The sequence below is a fragment of the Ictidomys tridecemlineatus genome, chromosome 4 (genome assembly GCF_052094955.1).
Source record: "Ictidomys tridecemlineatus isolate mIctTri1 chromosome 4, mIctTri1.hap1, whole genome shotgun sequence".
NCBI classification, from domain to species: domain Eukaryota; kingdom Metazoa; phylum Chordata; class Mammalia; order Rodentia; family Sciuridae; genus Ictidomys; species Ictidomys tridecemlineatus.
In genome coordinates, this window is record NC_135480.1 from 91,601,623 (window position 1) to 91,629,504 (window position 27,882).

At 33.4% G+C, this 27,882-nt stretch overlaps 1 protein-coding gene across 2 annotated transcripts in view; it reads right to left on the reverse strand.

Annotated features, from left to right (window-relative positions):
- Cwf19l2 (CWF19 like cell cycle control factor 2) overlaps positions 1 to 23,825 on the reverse strand; it is a 114,016-nt gene extending 90,191 nt beyond the window's left edge. For both annotated transcript variants that reach the window (XR_005733727.2, XM_013360228.4), the window contains exons 1-7: positions 23,670 to 23,825; positions 22,111 to 22,221; positions 20,910 to 21,032; positions 11,873 to 11,986; positions 10,542 to 10,661; positions 5,010 to 5,103; positions 700 to 815 (exon numbers count right to left, since the gene is read on the reverse strand). Coding sequence is in view for 1 of the 2 variants with exons in the window: in XM_013360228.4 (XP_013215682.1) it covers positions 700 to 815; positions 5,010 to 5,103; positions 10,542 to 10,661; positions 11,873 to 11,986; positions 20,910 to 21,032; positions 22,111 to 22,221; positions 23,670 to 23,774 (783 nt within the window). In the remaining variant the exon portion in view is untranslated. The remainder of the gene's footprint in view (positions 1 to 699; positions 816 to 5,009; positions 5,104 to 10,541; positions 10,662 to 11,872; positions 11,987 to 20,909; positions 21,033 to 22,110; positions 22,222 to 23,669) is intronic.
- Positions 23,826 to 27,882: the final 4,057 nt, after the last annotated feature.

A 27,882-nucleotide genomic window follows, 5' to 3' on the forward strand; every position in this document is an offset into this window, starting at 1 on the left:
AAAAATTCCTAATTTGTGAATCTACAAACTCAAAATTAAAACTTCCTTCACAAAGACTATACCAGATGCATATGTATGAGCATGTACACAGAAGGGGGTGGGTAGATAACACATTACCTACAAAGGAAAGAAAATAAGTTGGTTCTAAAATACTATATACTAATGCACGGGAATGGTTACATCATTCTAAGAGTATACACATTCTAATACTTTTTTTGAGTATTCGCAACTGAACCCAGAGGTTATTATTTACCACTAAACTGCATCCTCAACACTTTTCTAGTTTTCATTTTAGAGTGTGTATATATACATTTTTCTAAAAAATAAAAAAAAAAAACCTCTGGATAATGCCAAAAGATGGAAAAATACTAAAGTCTGGAATATACCAAAATTTCAAAAGTGGTTATCTCCAGAGGTATACTGGGAAAGCTCTTCAGCATTACTTAATTTTCTCATAATGATAAAATATTATTTTTACATTAAATAAACACAGATTTAAGTCTTGCATTATTTATGTCAGCAAAGATATGCTACCCAAGTATACAGAATAATAAAAAAGTAGAAGTTACTTCAGCAATACAAAGATAAAAAATTTAATATCAATTCAATTCAAAAGTGTGTCATAGCATAAGACAAAGTTAAACCACATAATCTTTTATATCATTATGAAAATAGTACACATCTTCTTCAGATACCTACCCCATATCTTTCAGCTACAATATCCTCAAATTTTTTATTTTGTTTTTCAGCTTGTTCCTTCATTCTTTGATAAGACTTCTTTAGCCAGCTTAATCCACCATCCTCCACTCCTGAAGCTAAATTCCAATAGAAAATTAGAAAATGTTTGTTATACTTTTTAATGAGGTTATCATCAAATTAATTCTGACTTAAAGTATAAAATTAAATATTTTTTCTTCAATATGTAAAAATTATAACCACATTTAAATTTCAACATATATTTGAGTGTGTACATATGCAAGCTACAGAGTTTTGCCAGTTGGAGAAAGGAAAAGATAAATAATAAACTAAAGAATAAAAGTAAAACTATCCTCAGGAAAATTACAATTTAAGAGAATGAATACAAAAGTATATAAATGCAATAAAGATAATATGGTTGTATACTCACTTTTCTATGTAAGTTAGACTTTAAGGAAAAAAAGAAAAAATGATTGCAATCCTCTAATTCAATCTATTTAAATTACCTCTATCATTCAAATCTCAACAGTTTATCTTCAGTAAGCAATCTCTTCTAAGATAATAATGTGGTCTAGGGATTAAACCTAGAGGTGCTTAACCACTGACTCACATCCCCAGCCCTTTTTATTTTTTATTTTGAGCTGGATATTGCTAAGTTACCTAGGGCCTCACTAAAGCTGGCTTTGAACTTGAGATCCTCCTGCTTCAGATTCCCAAGTCATTGGGATTACAGGCATGCGCCATCATGTCTGGCAATCTTTCTTTAAAAGTCTAATACTTTGTACTCTAAAACCCAGATCTCTAGTTAACTCAAAGATTTCTTTACATTCAAAAACTTATTTTACTTTTGATCTTTTTTCTTATGTATATGGTCTATAAATTCAAAATTAATGGGGCAACCATTCAAAGAACTTAATCTAAAATGTAATCTATACAATGATAAGTAAAAGAAACCCACAATAATTAATCTCATTATTACTATCCCAGCTTTATAATTAAATTGTTTACTCCACAGAATCATCTGTGAAACCAATAACATGTAGATGGGCACAGTGAAAATACCATGAAAAAATCACCAACATACTAATAAAACTCAGAGAAAACTATCTGAGCTAAACTAAAACTGCTTTTATTCCTCTGTTTCCACTTATCAAGAAAATCTAACAGAATAAACACTTTCAGCTAATTTGCTTGTGAATTAATCCACAATTTTAGAAATATCTATGTAATATCATCACCTTTAGCTGATGTATATTCAATATCAAAAGTGCTGTTAATCTTATGATTAGGATGCTATCATTAAAGTATTTTTAATAAAAGAAAACACCAAATTTATTATCTACAGAGTAAACAAAAATACCAACTTACAGCACCATTCTCAAATTCAATTAATATTTAATGAATATTTATCATTAATATAAAAAGTTGCTAAACACATTAGGATATAAAAATATTCATAAGGTCCCCATCCTCTATGCTAAGATGAAGATATATCAAATAATTACAGTATACTTATTTACTGGTATGCAGCACTTAAAATTTATATCTCAAATTTGTTTTCTATAGTAAGTCAAAAATTATGTTTCCATCATAATTGTAAGTTATATTATTAAAAACAGAACACAGTTAAATGAATCTAGGCTGTGTTCCCATTTCTCTTTAAAAGACAGGCTCAACAAACAAAGTATCAGAAGACCTAGATTTTAGTCTTGTCAGTAAAACTGAACAGTTCTAAGATCAACTGCAAGTCATTAACTTCTTTAGACCTTAGCTTCTTAATCTGCAAAAAAAAAAAAACACGCAGCTGATTAATGCCACCTTTAAAAATCCTTCCAACTCAAAGATTCTAACAGAAAGACAAAAACTGGAGAAGGTAAAAAAAAAAAAATCAATAGGAAAAGCAAAATCACAATAGAAGTGTTGTAAGCAAGAATTTCTACTAACTACATTGTAAGAAATGGTCTCCTAAAGAATGTAGAGTAATAAATGGATTAAAAAAATGTGGCATATATATACACAATGGAATTTTACTCAGCAATAAAAGAGAATAAAATCATGGCATTTGGAGATAAATGGATGCAGTTGGAGAAGATAATTTTCAGTGAAGTTAGCCAATCCCCAAAAAACAAATGCTGAATTTTTTTCTCTGATATAAGGAGGCTGATTCATAGTGGCGTAGGGAGGGGGAACATGGGAGGAATAGATGAATTCTAGATACGGCAGAGGGGTGAGAGGGAAAGAGAGGGGGCAGGGTAACGGTTAGCAAGGATAGTGGAATGTGATGGACATCATTACCCAAAGTACATGTATGAAGACACAAACTGGGTGTCAACATACTTTATATACAACCAGAGATATGAAAAATTGTGCTGTATGTGTATAATAAGAATTGTAATGCATTCCGCATACATTTCTTTTAATCAATTAAAAAAAAGAATGTAGAGTAACTAATCCAGGACTAGAATCAGAATTCTGGGTTCTCATGTGATGACAGGGAAATTATCTATCCATTCTTAGTTTCCTGAGCTATAAAATTGAGACAATAACATCTACTCTGCTTTCCTTTCATGGTTACCATGAAAATAAACTGATATATAAGTGAACCATGTAAACTCTAAAGTTGCACAAAATTCTCATTACTAAATTTTCTTTGTATGAGCTTTAAAAATCATTGAGTTTTCCACTTAATTTTCTCTAAAGATTAATGAATTAATTATTGAAAATATGGCACATTGAACATTACTAAGACTCTTGATATAATCTTCCCAAGACACTTAATTACAGAATAACTGACATCATCATCCATTGATTCCTATATTCTAGATATTGTACTATTTCTAATTTTAACTTCCCCAAAACTATATAAGATAGTTACTATCATTATTCCTTTTAAAGATAAATAAACTGGACTCAGAAAGATCAGTACACTTTCCCACAATGACAAAGCTAGTAAATGGAACTACCAGAATTCTAATTCCAAGTAGACTGATTCTAAAATCTGAGTCCATAAGAACAACACTGTGTCACCAACATAAATACCTCCTTAATACTAATGTTCTAACACTTCCAGGTGCCTTACAGTTTTAGCCCTGCCACAAATCTAAGTAGAAGGATAAAACTATCATAAGCAGTAAAACTTACAGACTGTTTTTTCCTTGTTTTATCATAATTATTCAATTGCAGATAATTTTTAAAACTAAATTTCCCTGGGAGCTGAGTCTGAAGGCATGATTTGAAAAGGAAGGAGAAAGGCTCTCCAAAAGCTTTACATAAGGTCACTTTCCTCCTTAATCATTCTGCTGTTTCTACCAGCTAAAAGCTACTACCTAACTCAGAACTCCAGGTCTTCTATACCCAGTGAAGTTAAGAACCTATTGACTAAAAACAACAAAGACTGAGTTTGCTAATTCTAGGTTTCCCCCAAAGATAAATTTATTGACTGTCTTGACACTAGAGATGATAAAAGTCCAGATCACAAAATTAGGCTGGGTTAGCTTATTGCTCCCCAAACTGTTTCTATAAAACAGTGTTTCAAAGAGAACCTTGTTTAACTACAGTTATTATTACTTAACCCAGCATTCAAAAAGTTAAAAATAAATTTATACTTACTAATAACTTTAGTTAAATTGCCGGAAAAAAAAATTATAAAGGAGCCTATAAGGTGGCTCTAAGGATACACACATAAAATATAAAACAATTTAAACAAATAGCCAAAGTAAAAACAAATTATGTATACAAAGGAAGAAAACTTTCTAATAAAATATTAAAATGAAAAAGTAATATAATTTACAACACTACTATTATACGCTGGGCTCACTGTAATTAAATAAACTTTTCATTGAGTTATCAATACAACACTTAATAGTCATGTAAGTTCTTTTTAATTATATTACAAAGTATGCTATGTGACACAAATATTTTGTCTCCATCTGCTGGAAAATAATAGCACTCAACATTATTACAAATTTTGTGGCTGCTGGCAAAATAGAAATTTCTAAAGATATAAAACCAGATCTTTGTTTACATACTATTTTAGTGAAATTTCACAGGCACAATACTTTTTACAAAACAAACGAATTGTATTATTACATCCTCACAGAATCATACTTAGCATTAGCACATTTGAAACAAATTCATACATAAAAGCATTATAAGACAGGTATAAAACTGAGTACTAATGATTTAAATAAAAGACTTAAAAAGACTGCAAATATTTTATCAACGCTTCGCTGCCATGTAAACTCAAGTCTCTGCATTAGAAATAACAACTTATAAAAAATGTCTATGTGTCAGCACCCACAATATAGAGATACCTTTAGTAACTGATGACACACTACAATCTTCTGATGGAAGACCTGTCCCACCATCCTTCCAGTATGGATTCAGTTCTCTTTCCAGCAGTTTGGACTAGAAAAAAACATTTTCAGAAATTAGAATTTAAAAATAAATCCACCACAAAAGAGTTAATAATAAATCTGGGACAAATCATTTATTTATTTATTTATTTTTTATTTTTTTTTAAGAGAGAGTGAGAGAGGGGAGAGGAGAGAGAGAGAGAGAGAGAGAGAGAGAGAGAGAGAGAGAGAAGAGAGAAAGAGAGAGAGAATTTTTAATATTTATTTTTTAGTTCTCGGCAGACACAACATCTTTGTTGGTATGTGGTGCTGAGGATCGAACCCGGGCCGCACACATGCCAGGCGAGCGCGCTACCGCTTGAGCCACATCCCCAGCCCCTGGGACAAATCATTTAAAGCACTCTTAAGACACTGTTCTGTAATTTGCAGGTAATAATGTTTAAATCTACATTCATTCAATGTTTTAATTGAATACCTATCATGTTTCAGAACTGCATTATATATAGAAGATATAACAGTCGATAATACTTATTTGGCCCTGGCTAGTTTATACTATAGTGACGATATGGTCAATAAATAACTGATAAATGCTTTAAAGACAGAAATTCAGAGTACAAAGGCCACACAAAGAATTTAAACCTCTCATACATTAAAGAATCAAAGACTTCCTTGAGGAAGCATTATGTGCAATCTTAGACCAAAGTACATGCAGAAATGAGCTAAGTTTTCTTTTGAGGGGAATGAGGGAAAGAGCAAAAACATGCTCAAGCATATTCACATTCATAAAACCGTAGAGAAATAAAATACACATCACTTTCAAGGAACTTAAAGTAATTCAGACAAGCTAAAACTCAGAAGTGTGAATAAGTAGTGAAAAGAAATTAGATTGGAGGATAATCAGAGACTACAACACATGAGCTATTTTGAAATGCTGTTTACATTTTATGCTGGGGGCAATAGTGTTACACACAGAACAAACTGATCTTGGCAGAGGAAAAATGAGAAGAGCAAGATTACAAATCCAGTCAGAAGACTGTGGCAGTAATCCAAGCAAGAGATGCTGGGAGCCTGTGTTCCAAGCACTAGATCAGGCCCAGGGGCTATAAGGAATAAGACAGGTGCTGGGTCCTCAAAGATATTATGGTCTAAGGAAAGGGGAAAGACAATTAAGCAACATCAATACACATACATGCTTTGAAAGCAAAGGAAGCTATATAGAACTACATACTGATGACACAAACTTAACCTCAGGAAATCAGAAAATGCTTCCTACAAGAACTAATAATGGCAACAGGATGGGGGTAAATGGAAGTGTTGAATGTTAGAGATTTCAGTTTCCCAGAATGTGAACCAACCAGACTACTAAAAACAAAGATGTTGGATAACTTTTTAAATGAGCTGACAAAAAAAGTAAAAAATCTTGAAAGGACAAATTTAAGTTAAAGGTTAACTCAGAGGAATAAACAAAACCAGATTTGATTTCTTACATTATCTATAGCAAAAAATTCATTTCCCTGTTACTCTCTATAAAATCTCTCAATATCTATCATCAAGGAACTTCTTCCAATATTCTTATCTAGATACTCAAAGACATACACATCAGATACTTGACCTGATTTTTAAAAAACTAGAATTACACACTGAAAAGGACAGCTGACAAGAGTCTAGACAAATAGTAAGATACTATCTGGAAATGTATAAATGATAAAAAGCTGAATATATAAAGAACTTCCACAAATTAGTAAGAAAAAGAGAAACAACTGTAGTAGAAAAGTAAGCAAAAAACATAAACAATTCACACAAAAAAAGAAAAGATCTCTCTAATAGTAAGGAGATATAAAATATATAAAAATATGTAATATAATATATAAGTGGGTTTTAGTCAGCTTTTTTGCTGCTGTGACTAAAGGACCCGCCCAGAACAATTTTAGGGGAGGAAAAGTTTATTTAGGGGCTAACAGTTTCAGAGGTTTCATCCATAGACAGCAAATTCCATTTCTCAGGACTCAAGGTGAGGCTGAACATCATGGAGAAAGAGTGTGGCAAGGGAAGCAGCTCACCTGATGCTCAGGAAGGAGAGAGAGAGACTCCATTTTCCAAATACAAAATATATACCTCATAGCCACGGCCCCCAATGGACCACTTTCTCCAACCACATCCCACCTGCCCCCAGTTACAACTCAGGGATTAATTCACTGATTAGGATAAGGATATTACCCAATCATTTCTCCTCCAAATCTTCTTGCATTGTCTCACACATGAGCTTTTGGGGGACACCTCATATCCAAACCAGAACAATAAGCATACAAAAACAATGAGATACTATTTCTTACCCATTAATTAATCTCAAAAAATTGTTTGATAATTAGAGATACTAAGTATTACAAAAGAACCATACATTGCTGAAGCTATATAAATTGTTATAATTTCTTTGCAAACATTTGTAAAAGAATATAGGTGCATACTCTGTAATTGAGCCATTCGACTCATAGATATGTACCATGAAGAAATTCATACATGTATGCATAAGAAAATACATACAATGTCCTTTGTCGCAGAACTGTTTAGTGAAAAACAGTAAACAATGTAAGTGTCCATAAGTAAAGGAATGAACACTTACAGTATGGCACAGTTAGATGATGACAGACTATATAACAAATTGAAATGAATGCAATAAAAATAAAATATATCAACATTAATTGATCTCTCTATAATACATTCAATCCTTCTAGCCAAGATGGCTTATTAAGGTTCCACTTCATCACTATCTCTCTGCTTAGCACAAATAGAAAAGATACATAATGTAAAACTTACTGTAATTCAGCATAAGACAAATATTTCTGTGGACCATAAACAGAACATAAATGCAAAGCAGTACACAGAAATGAAGCCACAGGATTACTGGGCTCTGTGTGCAAGCCAAATGTGATCATCCTGAGTTCAATTTGTATATGATAATGAATACTAAGTGTTCCAGCTGAGACAAAGAAATAGAGCCAGTCTACATGAAGCAAGGATCTCCTGGGTAAGATTCCCTGTTAACAAAAGAATACTAAAGAACTGGTAAAAGGTACAGACTTGGTTTATAGATAAATGCTAGATAAATACAAATTTCCAATATAAAGGTCCAAAATCAATAAGCTTCACACCAAACAATTAAGGACATTCATTTTGGTCTTTTTCCCATTACCTTCTTTTTATCCTCACTGCCATTATAAGAATTAACATTTGGACTGGTGCGGTGGCTCACACCTATAACCCCAGCAACTCAAGAGGTTGAGGCAGGAGGATCACAAGTTCAAAGAGAGCCTCAGCAACCTAGCAAGATCCTGTCTCTAAATAAAATATAAAAAGGGCTGAGGATAAAAAAAAAAAAAAAAATTAACATTTGGTTCTAAAGCAAGAACCATTTTTTTTTCTCAAAAAAGGCTCAAACATTCAGAAATTTTAAGAATATTATGGTATGCAAAAAAACAACACATCCAAATGTGCACATGTAAAAATTGGCTAATCTCACTCATTAGCCTAGATAATTTACTGCTGCACAAAATGACTGGAATTCTTACCTAAGCAAAAATTCCAAATTACTATAGATTACCAAACTTTAGAACTAAATCTAAGGATTCAAAGAGTAGCAAAGTAAACTAGAATTCATGGAGAGAAAAAGACTTAAGTATACAATTTCATATCGTAAATTTTGTAGGTAAAAAGCATGTATTATGTGCACAGTTCTACACTAGCTGCAAAGGAAGATACAAATAAAATAAAACAGTTTCTTAAAAGTTTATAACTTTTAATGGAAAGAGGATACAACCACTAAATCACTGTACCAGAAACTGTAAATATCTTACAGCAAAGAAACAAAGTGATATGAAAACATGAAATATAACTTATTTTAGTTATGGAAAATAAATAGCAGGTGTCTTATAGGATGTATGAAATCGGGAGGGCTTGAAGGATAAGCAAGATGAAGACATAAGAGATGAAGGGAATTCATTTAAAAAGAACCACATGAACAATTCAGAGGCAGAGATCTGTAAAAAAATATGAGTGAAAGTGATTAAATTAGTTTCGCTGAAATATAAATTACCTGAGAAAAAGAAAATTTGCCTTAAGCATAATGCTAATGAGTTTGGGCTACATTTGTAGACAGTATTAGGGGTCTGTGAAAAAAAAACAATGACAGTACCTTTTTTTCAATCTAAGTTCTGAACAAGTTGAGAAAGAAGAACATAGAAGATAAAATATAAAAATTACCTGTATTACTAATAAAGGCTAAACTGAAAGAAAACTTTCAGTGAATGACAAATGGACCTACTAAACTAATTCCCACAATGAGGAAGACTTTACCAATTACAGAAAGTTCCAAGCTAAACCCTGTATCTCCCTTGTTTCCACCTGGTCTCCACAGGTAACTCGTTTCATAAGCAAGATAGTCAGAGCTAAGGAAACCTGATCAGTTTATTCTTTCCAGTATTTTCCAATAGAAAATTTATTCAATGTCTTCAGGGACAGAGTGAGTATAGAAAGTAGCCTGAAATATCACTAGTAAAACTTACTTCACTAAAAAGAAAATATCAGAAATGGCAAAGAAGCATTCTTTCAATTTGAATCAAAGAAGACTTCTAAAAGGAATAATACCATGATCAAAGGTGCATATTAAAAAAAATCATTCAATATACTTAGTTGTGGGATATAATAGATGAAATCAACTGCCTGACAAGACAGAAGATGGGCAAGTTGTCAGCTGTGGATGTAGTTCACTGGTAGAATGCTTACCTGGCATGTATAAGACCTTGAGTTTGATCCCCAGAAACACATACACACAAAAAAAATGTTTCTTGCCTTTGACTGAATTTTTTCCAAGTTCATCTTTTCATCAGGAATAAATCCCAGGAGGGTCCCAGATTTAAAAGTGTTTATCAATCAGACATTCCTATCTCATGCAGGCACTTGCCTTACATGCTATCTCTGAGCAATCATTTGAAATTCTAGATTACTAGGATTGTGTGGTATTTCCAGGAAGGCCTCCAGCTTCAGTACTTCTTTACTTTCTGGAACCATGCTTTTGCCTAATCTTTTGGCCTTTAAAAGATTTCCTGCTGTTTTCTTACCAGCAGTAACAACAATAAATCCAGAAATTTTAGGTGTCTTGAAATGGAAGCATTTTTATGGTATCTAATTCACTATGTACACTGAAATAGAAGTTGAGAAGGTTCAGCTTTAATTCTATGATGGTAACATAAACTCAATATAACTCAACTATATATGCTCTAGATTTATAAGTCTATTACTCCTTTAAACTGACTCTCTATACAAGAAACTTACTTTAAATAAAATTTATATCACATTTCACTGTTATTCACACTAATTTTATTAAACACCACAAAAAATAAAAATATTTCACAAGTAAAATTGCATTTATATGAATGTCTTACCAGTTTACTAAAGGTGAATTAGAAAGTTAACACGTTGTAAATATTCTCTTACCTGTTCAAGTGCTTGAGTTTTTGCTTGCTCTATTTTCTTTATAGTTTCCTTTTCAGCTTTGAGTGATGATGACGACACAGTTTTAACAGACATAAAATCAACAGTCATCCACTCATCCCTCTGTTAAAAAGAAAAAAAAAGGAAGTTTTTCAGTCTGAACTAGTTTGAACTTAATGACAGCAGGAATTTGGGAGGCACTCAAGCTGTATCAAATCTTACATGACAGTATATTGTTAAGCAAGTTTCTTAATCTCTATACCTTAGTCTTTCCCCTATAAAATGCAATGAAATGTCAACATTTCAGGATTATTTATTGTTCAAAATAATAGAAAACATCTAACACAGTGCTTGGCAAACAAAAAAGAACCAAACATTTGTTCCTGTTCATCTTTTTTCCCTTCCTTTTTGGCCATAAGTGGAGAAATTACATTCTTTTTCAGGCATATGAACCATAGCCCAAAGCCGGGCGTGGTAGTGCACAGATATAGATCAAAGATAAGTAAAAACCTTGGAATCTCTTATTCAATTTGGAAATATCTGTATGAATAAATAGTTTATCTTTATCCTTTAAAAAATATATATATCTCCTAGTAGCAATGAACACCACTCATGCCCAAATTGTGTTTTCTAAGTATCAGTTTTCATTAAAAGGAACTAGGGGTCCTTATAAAAACAGCGGCTTGGGAGGCTGAGGCAGGAGGATCATGAATTCAAAGCTAGCCTCAGCAAAAGTGAGCCACTAAACAACTCAGACACTGTCTCTAAGTAAAATACAAAATAGGGCTGAGGTTGTGGCTTAGTGGTCGAGTGCCCCTAAGTTCAATCCCCAGTACCCCAAAAAATAATCAGAATTATTTGAACTATAACACAAAATTTCTAAACTACTCAACTTTTAGTATTGTTAAGTAAATTATGACATGGGAGTTCATAACCCACTTGAATCTAATGTATGAAATATGATATGTCAAGAGCTTTGTAATGTTTTGAACAACCAATAAAAAAAAAAAAAACTGCAACTGAGCTCTACCCATCATGGAAAGGACAGACAGAGGTAAGAGTACAAAGCTGAATGCATAAGAGGGGAAAGTACGGCTTCTCTATCAAAAACCAAAAGTAGGATATCTCTGAGGGACTAGAATAAACACTTACTTTCTCACAGCAGAAAGAAAGGAGCCTAAACACTCAGCAAAAAGCATTACTGCCTAAATTATTCAAAATATATATTGCTCTCAAAGTCTAATTTTTCTCCTAAAGAAATTAATTACCTCTCACTTCAATATTCATCTATTCTTAGAAGCTGACACTTCTGTAAAATCATGTGGCTTGCTTACCTGAATAACTTGACTGTCTTCTTCCTTTCCAGAGTTTTCATCTTTCACTTTCCAGGCCTTTTCCTTGCCAGAAGTCTGGGATGGAACAGCCTCAACCCACTCATCTTCAGAGCTCTAAGAATGTTTAGCACGTAAGTAAAACTCACAATTTGCATATATACATAAAAAAAATCTCTATGCAGTTGTTAAATGGTAACAACTTAGCTTTCTAGATAACATTCTTATATTATGCCCCCTTTAAAATGGCATTGAAAATTAGAGGAAAAAACATCTAAACCCACTATTTGGAAATAAGCCCATAAAACACCACCAAATTAGTTTTATTTCTTTATCAGCTATATTACAGAGCTAAAGAAAAGCAAAAAACAAAAGTGAGATCTTCTAGGTAGAAAGGTTACTTCAAAACAGAGTTTCAGTTCCTACCAACATCAAGTAGTACTCACATGTTCCCCAGAATAGAGGGGAAATGACACTCAAATAAATGAGTTTGCTGTATGCCCCTAAGCTTCAAATTTTGAGATTTCCCTCAATCTAAAATTGCAAAGATCTCAAGTAACAGCTAGACAGGTAAGGTATTTTACCTAATATGTTTAAAGATCAGATTACTGCATCAACTAAGGAGTATACTCAGTTATCATTCCCTATGTGCTATTATGCCAGGTTTGGAGTTTTTCAACATATGTATCAAACTACTCTGCTATGTCAAGTAGTATATTAAGTACGTTCACATAAATTATCACCCTAAATCATTAAAGTAACTCTATATTCTTTTGACTTTATAGATAAGAAAAGCTCCCTAAAATTAATTTGCCCAGGTTACATGATATCCAACTGTAAAAACCAAGATAGGAATGTAGATCTGTCTGATTCTAAATCTATTTTTTGGAGCTATAGAACTAAAGCATAAAAAGGATTCTAGAAATCACTTTGTTCAAACCAACTGTTAGTATACAGTTAAGAAACTTTGAGGCCAAGAGGAAAAAATGATTTAACAGCAAAGAAATATGAATTTCTTGAAATGTGACAGTATTCTTCCATTTCATGAAGTTCTTGAAAATTACCAAAAGCTTAAATTAACATAAATATGTCTGTTGAAAGGTATCAACCAGGTGGAGTAAACATATTTATGCTCTGCCACCTCAACAGCCAACTGTTTCCCAAAGCAAAGCAAATTTTCTTCATTCATTCATTTAGGCCTTCATTTAGATTTACAGAAACCCTAAAACTTAACTCTATAATTTTTTTTTTACACAATGCCTTTATTTTGTTTCTTTTCTTTTCTTCTTTTTAATGTGGTGCAGGCAATGGAACCCTGCAGTGCTAGACAAGCGCTCTATCACTGAGTCACAACCCCAGCCCCTATAGTTATAATTTTTTAAGATAATCTCTATAAATGCATTTTTGGTCTATTCATGTTTACATCATCAATTCAGTTTAGTGAATCTTATTCCTAATTCTTGATGTCATTCATTAAAATAAGAGTTTATAGTCTGAAAAAAATCAGCACTTTCTTTAGGGACACCAATCTGCTAAAAGCTGTATCAAATTTTACATGACAGTATAATCTGAAGCAAGTTTCTTAATCTCTATACCTTAGTCTTTCCCCTATAAAATGCAATAAAATGTAGGAAAAAATATCTAAACCCACTATTTGGAAATAAGCCCACAAAACACCATTTCCCCTATAAAATGCAAAAAGGTCTATAAAGGCTTAGAAATGTGAAGTGTTTTTACTTTTTTTTCCCTCTAGAGGAAAGGAGGCCCTCTATATAATTTAAAACTTGGTGTTCTACAAGATTCTTTTACGGATTTTCTCTATCTTATCAGATCTTATGGTTTGAATATTAAGTATTCCCCAAAGACTCACATGGTAAAAGTTTGGTCCCCAATGCGGTGATGTTCAGAGGTGAGGCTTTTGGGAAGTGAACAGATCAGGACACTAACTGAATGGGCTATTAGGAAGTGGGGCCCTATAAGTCACTGTGGCATGCCTTTGAAAGGCACATCTTATTACTGGTCTCTCGCTTGCTCTTTCTCCCTGCTTAATAGCCACATATGGTGAGCAGTTTTGCTCTTCCACACCCTTTTTCCATAATATATTGTCTCACCTCTGGCAATATATTATGAAAACAATGGACTCAACCATGATCTGAAATCATAAGCCAAGATAAATCTTTCCTCTTTAAGTTGCTTTTCTCAGGTATTTTATTGCAGCAATGAAAAGCTGACTAAAACATCAGATGTTGACCAATGACTCTGAAATTCTTTAACTGGAGCCATCAGTTGCTTCATCACCTTACTTGCAATTAATTTCCTACTCTGGAGAAATCCAATCAGCAGGATCTGTAACTTCAATTGAACTAGACTTTCAACTCAAACTAGAATTTCCCCTTACTGGCTTTGGCGAGTTCTTTCTTCTACTCCCTTAATTCTCCTTTAAAGCATTTATCCTTTTACATTTACTTTTGTGATTTATTTATTTAATGCTTCACCAGGCAATAAGTTATATGAGGACAGGAATCACATCTGCTTTAGTCTACTCCGTATCCCCAAGTACCTTGCTAAACAACTGGGCAACTATCCTTCTCTTCTTCAACAATCTCCTCAAGCTTTCTACCAACTCCCATTCCCCATACTCTGAGCAAATGATCTCTCCTTTTACCTCATCAAGAAAAAAATAGGCCACTTCACCTTCAGTTTACCCTAGACAAAAATTATTTATAGCTGTGCCAATCCTAACCCTCTGTTAACTTTTCTATTCAAGAAAAGTCCTCCTCCAAAGATTTTGATCCCAAACATTCCTGTTCTTCCAGAACCTTGCTTCATTAATTATCTCCTTCTCTTATGCTTCTACCAAAGGTCTCTAAAGACCTAGAAATGTGAAGTGTTTTTACTTTTTTTTTCCTCTAGAGGAAAGGAGGCCCTCTATATCCCTTTAGCAGCAATTCATCTTCCAAATTCTATTCTATGACTATCTTATTGAAGAAGTACTAAATGCACTGTGTCTACACCTTCACTTTCAAACATTTCTCCAACCTCTACAAAATTGCTGCTTTCCCCCATTAATCTAGTGAAAACTCTTCAAAATTCAATGGCTTCCACTTTGCCAAATTCTACAAAATGCTTTAGTCTTTATCTCCTTAAACTTCTCTACAAGATACAACCCTGCTAATGACTCACTGTCTTAACTTCTAGGATACTTCCTAGTTCTCTCCTATGTTCAGTCCTTACCTATCCATGCTCCATTCTTTGCCCACTATATTTTGTATGCTCTAAACATTCCCCATGAGCCATTAAATCCATTCTCACAGCTTCAACTACCATCAATTCTGCTTATTTCTTTCAAATTTGCCTAACGTGAGTTTCAGTGACTCAATCAACTATCTGCTATACTTGGATGTCATGTTGAACTCAAGGACAAAAAATAAACTCATCATCTTCTTCTGTAACACCTGTTCCTCCTACTCTATTATTGAACTGAATTACCTGGCACCATCAACCACCTACTTCACCAAGTCAGAAATACCAGGATCAAGATCACCTATCCAAACCTATAAATTTTCAACTCTAAAATACTTACCAAATATACCACAAAGAAAATACCACATGATTGCCATGGGAGCCTACCTCCACCTAACCAGCGCTGACCCAAACGTAGGTAGCTGGTCCAATTCAATATAAGTTATTCTTTAAGAATTTGAAATCAAATCCAAAGGAGCTGATTTAAAACTAAGGAGCAGGAAAGGCATTGGCAAAAGCTATTTACATCATAAAGAATGGAATTCAACAGAAATTGATCTGTAACAAGAAAACAAAAGGACTCAAAGGAAAAACATGGAAAATGGCAAGATTATAAAAGGCATCTGTGACTTTAATTTCAGATATTCCTGAAGCCAGCTGATTCCTAGGTGTTTTATACACCTAGATGTTCTGTAAGATTTTTGTACGCTAATGATAAATCCTTCCCTTTTTTTGTTTGCATAAGCCAATTTAAGTTTGGTTTCCATAACCTGCCAAAAGACTTCAACCAATATATATCCCCTCATTTTCATTCTTAAAGTAGCAGTCTTAAATTAGATATTTTTTTTCTTATGTACATAATTGAAATAAAGACCAAAAATGTTTCTTAGACTCCAGTCTTTCTTCTCCAACTCCTCTAAATGTATTTAGAGTTAAATGAAGGAGACATCCAACCACAGTGCTTCTCTTCTATGGCTGTCTGTCCCAAAGATACTAATTTTTATTCTTCTACGAATAGAACGCAATCTTATTTGGAGAAATAATGTGCCTCTTGTACCTGAAAGTGAAACATGATCAAGTATCCAATGAGATATAAATGAAAGTATTCAGTGGGACTTTCTGGAAGTCAAATTAAGAAAGAAAAGAATATACTATTTCCTATTATCTGAACTAAGAGGTAGTGCAGCAAGGATAATGAAAGACCAATACAAGGGGCTGGGATTGTGGCTTAGCGGTAGAGCACTCGCCTAGCACGGGAGGGACCCGGGTTCAATTCTCCGCACCACATAAAAATAAAGGCATTGCGTTGTGTCCATCTATACCTAAAAAATAAATATTAAAAAAAAAGAAAGACCAATACAATAGAACCTTGGTCATAGAAGACCATAATACCCTGGTCGGTCTACTCATTTCTTTAATAAGACAAAACACAAACTTCTATCTTGTTCAACCAATGAGTATTCTGAGATTTTTCTAATAAATTTAGCTGACTCTAAATAGATGACCCACTTCCTATGGAATAAAAATCAAAGCCTTTGGTTTACAAGTCCTTATTAATTCTTGAAGTTTTATCTTTACTTACCCTCTCTTTTGCTTTATATATAATTTGAATAAATTTTAATTAAAAATTTAAAAAGCTATAGACAATTACCATATTGGATAGTGTTAAAAAATTCTCTAATTAAAAAGGAAGAAATTGATAGACTAGATAAAACTCAAATTCCAAATTTACATTGTCTGCAAAAAAATACACTTTCAAAATAAAAGATATGCTAAAACTAAAACATATAAACCATAAAAAACAAATAATATAAAAGAGGCTTTATTCATACAAAGCAGAGCAGAATATAGACAACAGTGTTACCAGAGATAAGGAGAAACATTTCACACTAATATCACAATTAATTCATCAAGAAGATGTAACTATGCTAAATGTAAATGTACATACCTAGTAAAGTTTCAAAATACGTAAGACAAAAATTGAAAACAGAAATAGAAAAGTCAACCATTACAGTTAAGAGATTTCAGTATAAATCTCTTAGTAACTGAAAGAGAACCGGTAAAGAAAAAACAAGCAAGAATACAGGAGACTTAACACTATTTATCAATTTTTCCTAATTGATGTTTTTAAAACCCAACATCTAACAACAGCAAAATTACACATTCATTTCAAATATACAAGGAGGGCTGGGCATATAGCTCAGTTGGTAGAGTGACTGCCTTGTTCAATCCCCAGCATCACAAAAAAAAAACAAAAAAAACCCAAATACACATGGAATTTTCACCAAAATAGAACATAGGCTAGGCCATAAAATAAATCTGGATAGATTTTTAATTAAAATTATACAAAGTATGTTCTATGTCAATAATAGAATTCAAGTAAATTTTAAAATAACTGGCAAAATGTACAAATACTTGGATATTCAAAATTTACTTTTATATAATCCATGAGTAAAAACAAGTTAAATTTTAAGATATTTTTAACAAGATATCAATGAAAATATGACACATCAAAATGAGGTAGACGAAGGATGGGGTTGTGGCTCAGTAGTAGAATACTCCCTAGCACATGTGAGGCATGAGTTCGATCCTTAGCACCACATAAAAATAAATAAAACAAAGTTATTGTGTCCATCTACAACTAAAAAAGAAAAACATTTTGGGCTGGGCTTGTGGTTCAGTGGTAGAGCACTTGCCTAGCATGTGTGAGGCACTGGGTTTGATTCTCAGCACCGCATGTAAATAAATAAATAAAATAAAGGTCTCTCAACAACTAATAAAATACATAAAAAAAAGAAAAATATTTTTTAAAAAATGAGGTAGATGAAGTTACAACAGTGATAAGATGAGCACTAATAGATTAAGTACTTATTAGAAAAGAAAAAAGAGAATCAATAACCTAGGCACCCATGTTAGGAAGGTAGAAAAAGAAAAGTAACTTAAATACAAGATAAGTATTAGAAAAAATAATAAAGCTGAATCAATGAAATAGAAAATAAACAAAGTAAAAATCAACAAAACCAAAATGTAATTCTTTGAAAAGATCAACAAAGTTGATAAACTTCAAGCTAGACTGAGAAAACTAAATAGAAAATAGAAATTACCAAATTCAGGAATAAAAAAATCATTGTAGGTTCTACAGACATTAAAAGGACAAAAGGAATATTTATTTGAGTGAAATAAATTCCTTTAAAAACTCAACCTACTATACCAAATTCAAGATTAAATAGAAAATATCTAATATACTATTAAAGAATTGAATTTGTGACTAAAATCCATTCTACATAGAAAGCAGCAGGACTAAATAACTTCATTGGTGAATTTTAATAAACACTGAAGGCACAAATTGCACCAGTCCTGCACAAACTGATAAAACAGAAGAGGAAGAATACTTTTTACTTCATGTATGAGAATAGCATTATCCTTATACCAAGATCCCAGTATTTCTCAAGAACACAGATAAAAAATCAACAAACTTTTGGTAAATCAAACCCAGAAACATAACTATTATATAAGTTTTATAGCCATTCATTGCTTAAAAATAGGAACACACTCTGAGAAATATGCCATTAGATAATTGCATCATTGTGTGAACACCATAAAGTGTATTTACACAAATTAAGAAGACTATGAGGGCTGGGGATGTGGCTCAAACGTAACGCGTTCGCCTGGCATACGCGGGGCCCTGGGTTCGATCCTCAGCACCACATAAAATAAAATAAAGATGTTTTCCACCAAAAACTGAAAAATAAATATTAAAAAAAAATATATCTCTCTCTCGCTCTCTCTCTCTTTAAAAAAAAAAAGAAGAAGAAGAAGAAGACTATGATGTCACTAGGCAAAATAATCTTATGGGACTAGCACTGAATATAAGTAGTCCATCACTGATCAAAACACCCTTATGTGGCATGTGACTATATATGTAAATACACACACACACACACACACACACACACACACACACACACACACAAACCAAACTTGGTTTCTCCCAAGAATGCAGGTTAAAGTAATTCTTTCATATTAACAGAATAAAGGAGAAGAATCTTATGATCGATGTATGCAGGAAAAAAACATTTAATAGAATTCAATACTCACTCCAGATACAAACTTCAAGAAAACTTACAGAAAATTAGAAATGAAAAGGAAATTTCCTCAATTTGAAAGGGATATGTGAAATTCCCACAGTTGGGCAGCTGCATGTGTAGCACAGATCAAAGCATTTGTCTAGCACATACAAGGCTCTGGGTTAGATCCCCAGCATCACAGGAAAAAAAAAAAAAAAAAAGAAGAGGAGGAGGGGGATGGAGGAGGAAAGAGGAAAAAAAAAAAAAAGTCCACAGCTAACATTATGATTAAAAGCCAAAGACTAAATTCTCTCCACCTAAGACAGGATAAAGGCAACTATGCCCATCCACTCTCAGCACGTGCAGTCCACACTATTTCAAAGTCTATCTTCTGATTGATACAGCCAACAAAAACTTAAATGAAATGGAAGGCAGAGATTGAAACACAATTATGTGCCTACAAATTCTAAGAAATCTACCTAAGAACCTAATGAAGATACTAGTATATGTGAATTTATCAAAGTGATAAGACAAAAGTTAAATACGAAAGGCAATTGTATAATAATAAACACAAACACATGTAAAATAATTTTTTTAAAAAAAATCCATTCTCAAATAATATTCCAAGAAAAAAGTTGGAAAAGATGTAAAAGACCTCTACTTTGAAAATTTTACAACATGTGGAGAAATGAATGATGACTTAAATATGATGAAGAGATGTTAAATATGTTCTATTCTTTTTCTACCTTCCCAACCATAAACATAATGAACTGGAAGATTCAATATTTTAAGATGTCAATTTACCTGGACTAACCCTTTATAATTTTTAACTTTTCTGACTCTACTCTCTACCTCTTTCTTCTCCTTTTTTGTCCCTCTAAAACACCAAATTATCTCACAAATTGGAATGTAGCTTAGCAATTTGCCCTACTTTCAGTAATTACCAAGTAAAATCTGTTTTCACCACTTTAACTGATATCCAGCTATATTTATCTTTGACAGTACTGCCAAAAATTTTGTTTCTGAAAGGACAGGTGGGCCAGACTTTCGACTCTGGTTACTCAACTGAAAGGATAACTCACTGAAGATCATACTTAAAAGATCAATTTTCCCTAAACATCTTTAGCTCATCATTTTCTAAATATAACTTGTTTCTTTCTGAAAACAAGTATGAAAGATTCAGCCTGCTTTATTTTTCTTTGTGAATTCTTGCAGCCTAGAACTGGCTAGAGATACAGCTAACTCAGCATTCTTTCTTTTGTCCTGAAAGGTTAAATATATAAACAAATTCTACTTGAAAAATGTAAATATTAATTTCTATAAAAAAACAGTAGGTGTCACAGACTTTTTAAATATCTTGAATCTCTTTTCCCTTATTTTTGCAATACTCTTCTTCCCTGCTTTTCCTCCTAATGTTCCACTTTTAATTAGCATCCTTTACTTCCTATGTGTTTCTTCAGTAATGGTGTTTCTCTTTCTTTTCAATTTCCCTAGTCATTCATCCATTCTAATCATTCCAACAGCAATGATTTCCAAGTCATATCCCTATCTTCTCATCCTTCTCTGGAACCCAAGACCTACATTTCCAATATTTCCTGGACATCTCCAAGTAGAGGCCTCTGAGCCATTTTCATATCATTAAGTAGTAGTTTTTTTAAGTTCTCATATATTTTAGGTTCCTTTAAATAAAATTTTCTCATTTGCTTTGGTTAGTTTTAGTACATACTTACCGATGAACTATCAGAGGACTCATTGTTTTTCTCATATTTTTGTCTCTTACTCTTTTTTTTCTTCTCTTTCTTTGCTTTTTTGGAATGCTTGTCTTTTTTCTTCTTTTTCTTCACAGAATGTTCCTATATTTATTTTAAACATGTAAGAAAAGAGTTTAGTTTTATTATACTTTATAAGGAGCATTTTAAGGAGGAAAAAAATCCATATTCCAAAAAACTTAAAATCTTTCATGAATAGAGACACTGAATATGATTAAAGATCATGATTAAACAAATAAAATCTTCAAAGAACTCTTAACATGCCATCTATAGTATAATATCATCTGATTTTTTACCAGAAAAAAAAATTTGCTTTTATTTGTAGATTAATGTGATTCACACATATAATCAAGTAAACACATATATACACACACACACACACACACACACACACACACACTTTTTATGCATGGTCCCAAACAATTTATACACAATTATTAGGCCATAAATACATAAGATAATATGAATTAAAATGTAGGAAGAGGCTAGAAGGGAGAGGAGGTACGGAAAGTTATAGAGGAAGAAAGATACTGATCAAAGCATACAAAGTTTCAGTTGGACTGCAGGAATAAGTTTTAGTGATTTAATACCCTACATGGTGGCCACAGTAAATAATAATGCATATTTCAAAATTACTAAAAGAATAGATTTTTAATGTTCTCACTACAAAATAAATTAAGTCAAATAAATTAAGTTGAGGAAGTAATAAAAATGTTAATTTAACTGAATCTTCTATATTGTATACATAGAACAAAACATCACATTGTATTCCACAAATATACACCATTATTATTTACAAATTTAAAAAAAAATTTTTAAATCAAGAGAAAACAAGGCCTGAGTCATAAAAGGGGTAGAGTGGGGAGAGAGAAGGACATAATATGCCCAATATTTTCAAAACCATAAGCTTGTAATATGTGGGTCAGAAATTTGTAGCTAAGTTTCCTATTACCCAACTCAAGTAATAAAATTTTTCAATGTCATGATGTCCAAAATATTACAATAGGTTACTTTTGACAGAGAGAGAAAGCTATTCAATAATGCCAACTATGTTGTATTCATTCTGTAACTTGTGAAAACAGTATATTAAATTCTTTTCTTAATATTAACTTGGAGAGTGCAAAAAAAGATAGATATAGCAAGTAAAACTGTTAATATTCACCTGTGAGAATTGTTCAATTCTCTCATTCACATCAGGTAGCATCCATGTATCATCACCCCGAAGTCGCTTAATTTCTTTATGTCTTTCTTCTTTTTCAAAATTGGCTTTGGCCTACAAGAACATGAAAAGATGAACTGACAATTGCTTTATTTTTTTAAGTAAAATAAAAACTGATACTACCTTTGTATAAAGGTACCTGCTCATGAACAAATGGTCTGTTCCTGACAGTAATCTGTTTCTACCAGTATAAAAAAGATTTTTTAAAATGTAATAAAATCTTTCATTCCACATTATCAGTCTCTAGTAAGTCAATCCACCAAACACAGGATTCTGGAATCTATTTTATTCCTTCTCCTTTCCCAATCTCAAATATGACTTGGGACTCTTGGAAAACATTCACCACTTTTGTGGCTACTGCCTTAGACTTCTGCAACAGGTAAGAGACTGACCTCCATGCCTTCAATATGCAATGTCTGAAAACCAAAAGACCTTAGAAAAAATCATCCTGCTAAAAATAAAAGATTGTATTCTAATTTCTATTCATTCAACAATAGTCAAATAAAGCAGATTTTACCCAGGAGGTTGTTCCTGCCCTCCCTTTACTCCTCCCAAACTCCAAATCTGGGTTTGTTCCTCTTCAAACTCTATACACATCTTCACTATAAAATTTATCATAGCTTAAAAACCCTACTCTCCAAAAAAGCGCTTGAAATACCAGAGAAAAAAATAAATAATATTTATTACACATATACTGATATTGGGGAATAACAACCTTTAGCCCGTATAAAACTAACCATCTGCTCTTTCCCTTTAAAAATTTGGCTGTAGTCTACCTCTTCTCAACTAACTCCTTCTTACCTGCATTCCAACTTTTAAAACTCTTCCAGCTTAAAACAAACAAAAAGCAAAAACTTGACTGTGTCCTATGTTGCTTTCTAACTACAACTTTGTTATTTCATTGTCACACTTCTTAAATCTTGAATTGCTTGTCAGATAACACCATGGTTTACTTCTTCCATTCTATTATATATCACCTCTACGTTATCATAATCTTAACAAAAAATACAATGTTTAGCGATCTTTTGTGAGAGGCTAAATTTTCTGAGTCTCTTGTGTTAACTTTTTTAGATAAGTAAAAGCTGACAATAAGTCTGGAATAGAAACTAATAGTAAGGCGAATGAAATGGCAAATACTTAAACGTGCCTTACTTGTGTTCCTGAAAAAGATAAATTTCATTTCATATACAGCAGGAGCAATGGCTGAGGCTGCTAAATACCTGAGCAGAGTCATTGCAAGTACTTATAAAGCCAAGATGGATGATTTAAAAAGTAAGGAAACTTGGAAGAGAAGAAACATCTCTCTCAAAGGAGAATGGTCAATGGAACCTGCACAGCATTTAGGAGACAAGAGATACACAGAATCTCCCGGCAATGCAAAGAGAGATAACACCCAGACAATCTGAGATTACTGAAATGGTGAAAGAGTGGGTGGTCTTGCTCCCAGGAGCCTTCAACTCCCACAACTCTCAATAACCACAAAAGCCCCAAAACGGAGATACCTGACGCAAGATCTCAGCCCTGGCAGTTCGGATTTGCTCTTTACGCTCTTCGATACTCTTCGCACTTTCAAATCTACCACTGGACGCCGCCATAGTTGTTGTCATCGTAAAGCTAGGAAGCCGCCAGGAAATCCCAGTTTACGACAGTCGCAGTTTAATAAACAAACCAGCACTTCCGACTTACGGGAGGAGGGGCGGTGTTCTGCCAACGGAGCATGCGCGGATCTGAGTTTCGCTCGAGTTTCCGGTGCTCACTCCACCATTTCAGAGGAAACCTGATAGTCGGCTTTAGGGTTGTTTTTCTTCGCGTATTGGGTTCGCTGTGAGCAGGACTAATACCTTTTCTATGCGTCTTGCACCTTGCCGCTTTTTCTCCAGTTGATTACCTCGTAAACTCTCCAGAATAAGTTAGAAGCTTCCAGAGGTTAAGTCCATATTTTCCACCGAAGTACTTGGTTCTCATCAGACATTTGAGAGTCAGTGGAAACTGATAGGAAAAGCAAAATCGCTTTGGAGATTACGTGTTTTGCTTTGATGAATTTTTTTAAAATATGCGCAATAGTGATTTTTGCATTATACTTAGTGACTTATCCGTGTTTATTTAAATTGTTAGGAGTTTGCTTTTTTTTTTTACCTCTGACCTCATTTGCTCAGTTAAATCCATTCAGCATTTTTCATTACTGTGGTCAATTAATTTGTGTGGCGTTTATCATTGTATCTCCCATAGTTCAGTTCAATGTGCGTTAAAACATTCTAAAGTAATTATTTGATTTTTGAGACTATAAAACACTAAACTTACATTTACATCGTGAAGATAAAGAAGGCTGGAGAGACTAATTGTAAACTAGATACCTTAAAAACACTAACAATAGCATAAGCCAAGTTGAAGTAAATATTCTTTTCGAGGTTTCATAAAATAGGATGTGCATGTACAAGAAAGAAACTTTTCCAAGAGTTTACCGTGCTATGAAAGTCCTAATCTTGAACATGTAATGTTTTCTTGTTTGATATTCAATAGAATTTACTTGTTTGTTATAGAAAGTTGGATTTTAATTACTAATTGATCTTGTGATATTTGACTGATATTGTCATAATTAACTAGCATTAGTCTTAAGATTCAGGATTCAGAAAAAAACATACATAACTCCTTTGCATCAATAACAGGACAGATGAAAATAATGATTGTAGCAGAATCTTGTGTGTTTCAGTCCACTCAGACTGCTGAAACAAAAATAAACATTTATTTCCCACTCTTACAGAAGCTGGGAGATTCAAGATCAACATGCTGGCAGATTTTGTGTTCAGAAAGGGCTCTTCCTAGTTTATAGATAGCAATCTTTCTGCTATGCCTCATTTGTGAAAGTGGTCTTCTGAGACTTCTTTTGTAAGCATAATAATCTCATTCATGAGAGTACTGCCCTCATGACCTACTTACCTTCCAAATGCCCCACCTGCAGATACTCCCACATTAGGGATTAGGTTTAAACATAGGATGTGGGCAGAACACAGTGATTCAGTCTATAACAATGTGCAAAGTGATATAAAGAAAACTTTACAATCTTATTGTGCGCCAGAAGAAGACAAGAACAAATGAAGAGCTATACCATGTGCTTAAAGAAGATTCACATAAAAAATTAATTCTTCATATATTAATTTTTATTATGGTGATATACAAATAAAACTGCCAATCAGAAAAACAATGTTGAAATCAGTGAGGAGGACTAGACCTGTTGAAATATAATAAAAAAAAAAAGGAAAAGCAGGTTATTTTGTAGTGTTGTGGTTTGGTGATGAAGGGTCCCAGAAGACTCCTGTACTTGAAGGCTTGCTCTCCAGTGCAGCAATGTAAGGACCTAAGGCTTTTAAGAAAAGATAAGATCATTATTAGTTGGAGGAAGTATGTCACTGGATACATGCCCTGGGAGATATTATCTTCTCCCTGGCCCTTTCCTCTGTTTTCCCCTCCCTTCCTTCTCCCCAACTCCCAACTTGCTTCCCAGCTACTAAGAGTTAAGGAACTTTCTTCTGACTTGCTCTTCCACAATGATATTCTTGCCTCCCCTCAGACCCAGAGTAATGGAGCCATCTGACCATGGAATAAAACTGTGAGCCAAATGAAGCTTTACTTCTCCAAATTGTTTGTGTCTGATATTTTGGTCACAGCTACAAAAATCTGACAAATAGCTAGGTTTATATTTGTCCACACATAATAGGAATCCAATCACATAGTTTAATCAAATTTAGGGCAATGTGATAGGAAGCCTATAGGTAGCTGGTTCAGGTTGGATGCAGATTTTGAAGGGACCAGCTTATTTCTCCCTTTCTGTCATAATCTGACTTTAGTCTTTGTAATCACAAGTAGAGGCACCACATTCCTCTACATCTGTTAATGGCCTCTATTGAACACAATAATAAAAGGAAAGAATTAAAAGTAAGGTCTTTACTAGCTAAGGCAACCCCAATTTTTATTAGAAAAATTATGGCTTTTTCAAATGTCTAGTCTGGTTTCTTCCATTTAAATCTTGAGTCAGTTGTAGGTCACATGGCCACAACTAACTACAAAATAGTTATGAAGATTCCAGAACAATTCTGCTATAGAATGTCAGCTTGGGTTTATCTGAGATTTTTTTGTGATTAGATTCACATTAGGCATCTCAAGCAAGACTATTCACAAAAGTGATCTGTCTCTTCCTGCATTTCAATAAGTTGAGTAGGATGTGATTTCCTTTGTTTCATTAGCATTCCATCATGGTATTCACTCTGATCATTTAAAGTTCTGTATGTTAGGTTTCATCACTATAAAGCTAATAAGTACTGTGAGATGTGGGGTTTTTTTAACTATGTAAATTCTGGATCAAATTTTCAAATATTTTGCTTATTTTTATATCATATGGAATCATTTCTCCTGGATTCCTATTTTTGAGATAATAAGTTATTACCAATGTTTACTTTGATGCTCAAATTGTCCCTGGTTTGGCCAGTGAGAGCCCCTTCATGCTGATTTCTGTGTCTTTATTTATGCATCCATATTCCTTAAACATTTCCTCACTTTATGGTTGAAGATGATTTAGGTACATCTTGTACTTTCTCTGCCTAAGCCTAGAATCTGCCTTCTCCCAACTCCCAGAATCCCTAGTCTATTTTAGTTTAAAATGACAGTTATAAGCTGCCAAGTCCAAAACAAATCCAGATTTAAGTAAAGAAAGACTTTATTTAAAAGAATTATTGCAATGTGGAGAGGAGGATCATTGTAAAGGAACATTCTGAAACTAAGATCTATTAAGTTCTCAAAGATCAAGCAGAAAGGGTGTTTGTTTTATATGAAAAAGTAAAAGAAAAAAAAGGCTAGTGTTATGGTTTGGATCCAGAATGTCCCCAAAGGCTCTGGTTAAACATCTGGTACCAGATGCAGCAACGTTTGGGGGTGGGGTGAGACAATTGGGTCAAGACAGTGCTATCCTCATCAGTGGATTGATGAGTTCCTAGCTGAATGGTCTATTAAGAGGTGGGCATAATTGCAGAGAGTGGGTCCTTGAAGGTGTCCAGCCCATTTGTGTCTTTCTGCTTCCTAGATGCTGGGAAATGAGCAACTTTGCTCACACACACACACACACACACACACACACACACACACACACACACACCATCCTTCACTATGATGCTCTGCCTCACCACAGACATACATACAGTGAAGCCAAGTGATCATAGACTCAACCTCTAAAACCATCTTCCCTCCTTTTAGGTTATTTATGTCAGGTATATTATCACAGCAATGGAAAGTTAACTAAAAGCTAGAAAGACCAAATTTGAGGGAGTGGGATAAACAGGGAGTGAGACATTTTCCTAGAATATAGTGACAACAGCTCATTCCTGGACAACCAAAGGGTAGGGAGATTTTTGATGTCATTGCTTTCTAGAAGCCTCGGTCATCTCAGTGGGCAGAGCTGGGGAAACAAATACATATAAAGATATATATACATGTAACTATTATTTCTATACCTACATATCTATATTAAAACCAATGAGTTCATATAGATACCTCTAAGTCTAAATATCTCAGGGTTCATTCTGGTTTCCTTTATTTCCATATTTATGAATGCATTCTCCAACAGGAATAGACTTTATTCCTATTATACTTAATATATTCACTAATTTGATCAGTTATCCAGTATGTAACCAACTTCCTGTTGCCATCATCGCCCTCTCCCTTGCA